Source organism: Geospiza fortis, unplaced genomic scaffold (assembly GCF_000277835.1).
Source record: "Geospiza fortis unplaced genomic scaffold, GeoFor_1.0 scaffold188, whole genome shotgun sequence".
NCBI classification, from domain to species: Eukaryota; Metazoa; Chordata; class Aves; order Passeriformes; family Thraupidae; genus Geospiza; species Geospiza fortis.
The window spans coordinates 5,778,371-5,779,949 of NW_005054337.1; the positions used below are offsets into that span (position 1 = coordinate 5,778,371).

A 1,579-nucleotide genomic window follows, 5' to 3' on the forward strand; every position below is an offset into this window, starting at 1 on the left:
ATATATTCTATAAATATATAACTAGAAAGTTCTGTATTACCTTGTAACTAAGAAACTTGTGACTACTCTTGAACTATAACCAGCTATTTAATCTCATAAATCTCGCAACCTCTAAAACTAATATTTATCTAAATAAGAAATTGTTCTTAACCCAAAAGTAATCCCATTCCTTCATTAGTAACAGCAACCATGACAAATAACAAAGGGAAATATTGTTATTTCAATGAATGAACAAGCACAGCCCTTTCTCCTTAATCTGCCACTGAATGAGCAGGCCACGCAGAGCAGGGAGCCCCGAGCTGCTGACCTGTGTAGAGCCGGTAGCACTTCCCGGAGCGGTTGCGGCCGGCCCGCCCCGCCCGCTGGTTGGCCGAGGCTTTGGACACGGGCACCACCACCAGGCACTCGATGGCCGTCTTGGGGTTGTAGGCACGCAGCTTCACAAAGCCACAGTCGATGACAAAGGCGATGCCGTGCACTGTGATGGAGGTCTCGGCAATGTTGGTGGCAACGATCACCTGCAGGCATGGGCACAGAGAGGATCCTGTGAGCTCTCAGTGAGCCCATCAGCCAAATACAGCCAGGGACATTCAGCCATGAGTGGGCCAGAACGCACTCAGGAGCACATAAAAGCAGCAGAAGGAGCTGTCAGCTTGAAATAAGCCCAATTTCTCACAGATTCATAACCACTTTCTTATTCAAATTTATTCTCTCTTCAGAAAAAGAAGAGCTTGGCAGTGTTTGCAGAGAAAATCTTTGGCAGTGTTTGCAGAGAAAAAGATTAACTGACTGTAAATCAAGTGTTCTTGTGTAGCAAACTGTGAAAAATGTGTATTTTATGATTGGCTTTTTGCAAATATTAAAATGAATATTATATGTGTTGTGTTAGAAAGTAATGCTGTATTAATTCTCATAAGTAGTGTGTTAAATATAGTTTTAGGTTATAACAAAATGTTCAAATAGAAACTATGCTATGTAGGATACTTTTTTCCTAAAGAAAGAACTCGCACTGAGATAGCAGCCACAGGACACCTGAATCTTTCAGAGAAAGAGAATTTATTGCCCTCTTATCAGAAGAAACGAACTTCTTCCTGCCTCGCTCAGCCCTGAAGACACTTGTCAGGATTCAGAGGAAGAAGCTGACACTGCCCAGACAGAATCCTGTGTTTGAATGGAATTTATGCATCATGTATGAGGTGTATGAATATGCAACAGGCCGTTGCTTTTAAGGGTTAATCCTCTGTTAACGTGTGTTCTTTTTCAGGCTTATGCTGCCCAGAAAAAGGTACCCAGATGTCTGTAACTCTTTGTTTCCATTGTCTCATATTATCCTAATTCAAATTGTCCAAATTATTATTACTCTAATTGTATTACTATTTTTATAACCATTTTATTAATATTAAACTTCTAAAATTTTAAAAACAAGTGATTGGCGTTTTTCACAAAACTAAAAATGTTTTCTTTCTGTTTCTCAGTGACACTGAACTATTCTTTGTACACCCACAAAGCTATGTAAGATGAGGTGGGAAGATGTAAAGCTATGTAAGGAGTGAGGTGGGAGATAGGAGACGAACAGAAC

General features: G+C 40.3%; 1 protein-coding gene across 1 annotated transcript in view; it reads right to left on the reverse strand.

Annotated features, from left to right (window-relative positions):
* The window catches only part of DHX35 (DEAH-box helicase 35), a 29,541-nt gene that overhangs the window by 17,092 nt on the left and 10,870 nt on the right, over nt 1–1,579 (reverse strand). Inside the window, exon 12 of the mRNA XM_005422247.2 lies at nt 308–518. Coding sequence (XP_005422304.2) covers nt 308–518 — 211 coding nt within the window. The remainder of the gene's footprint in view (nt 1–307; nt 519–1,579) is intronic.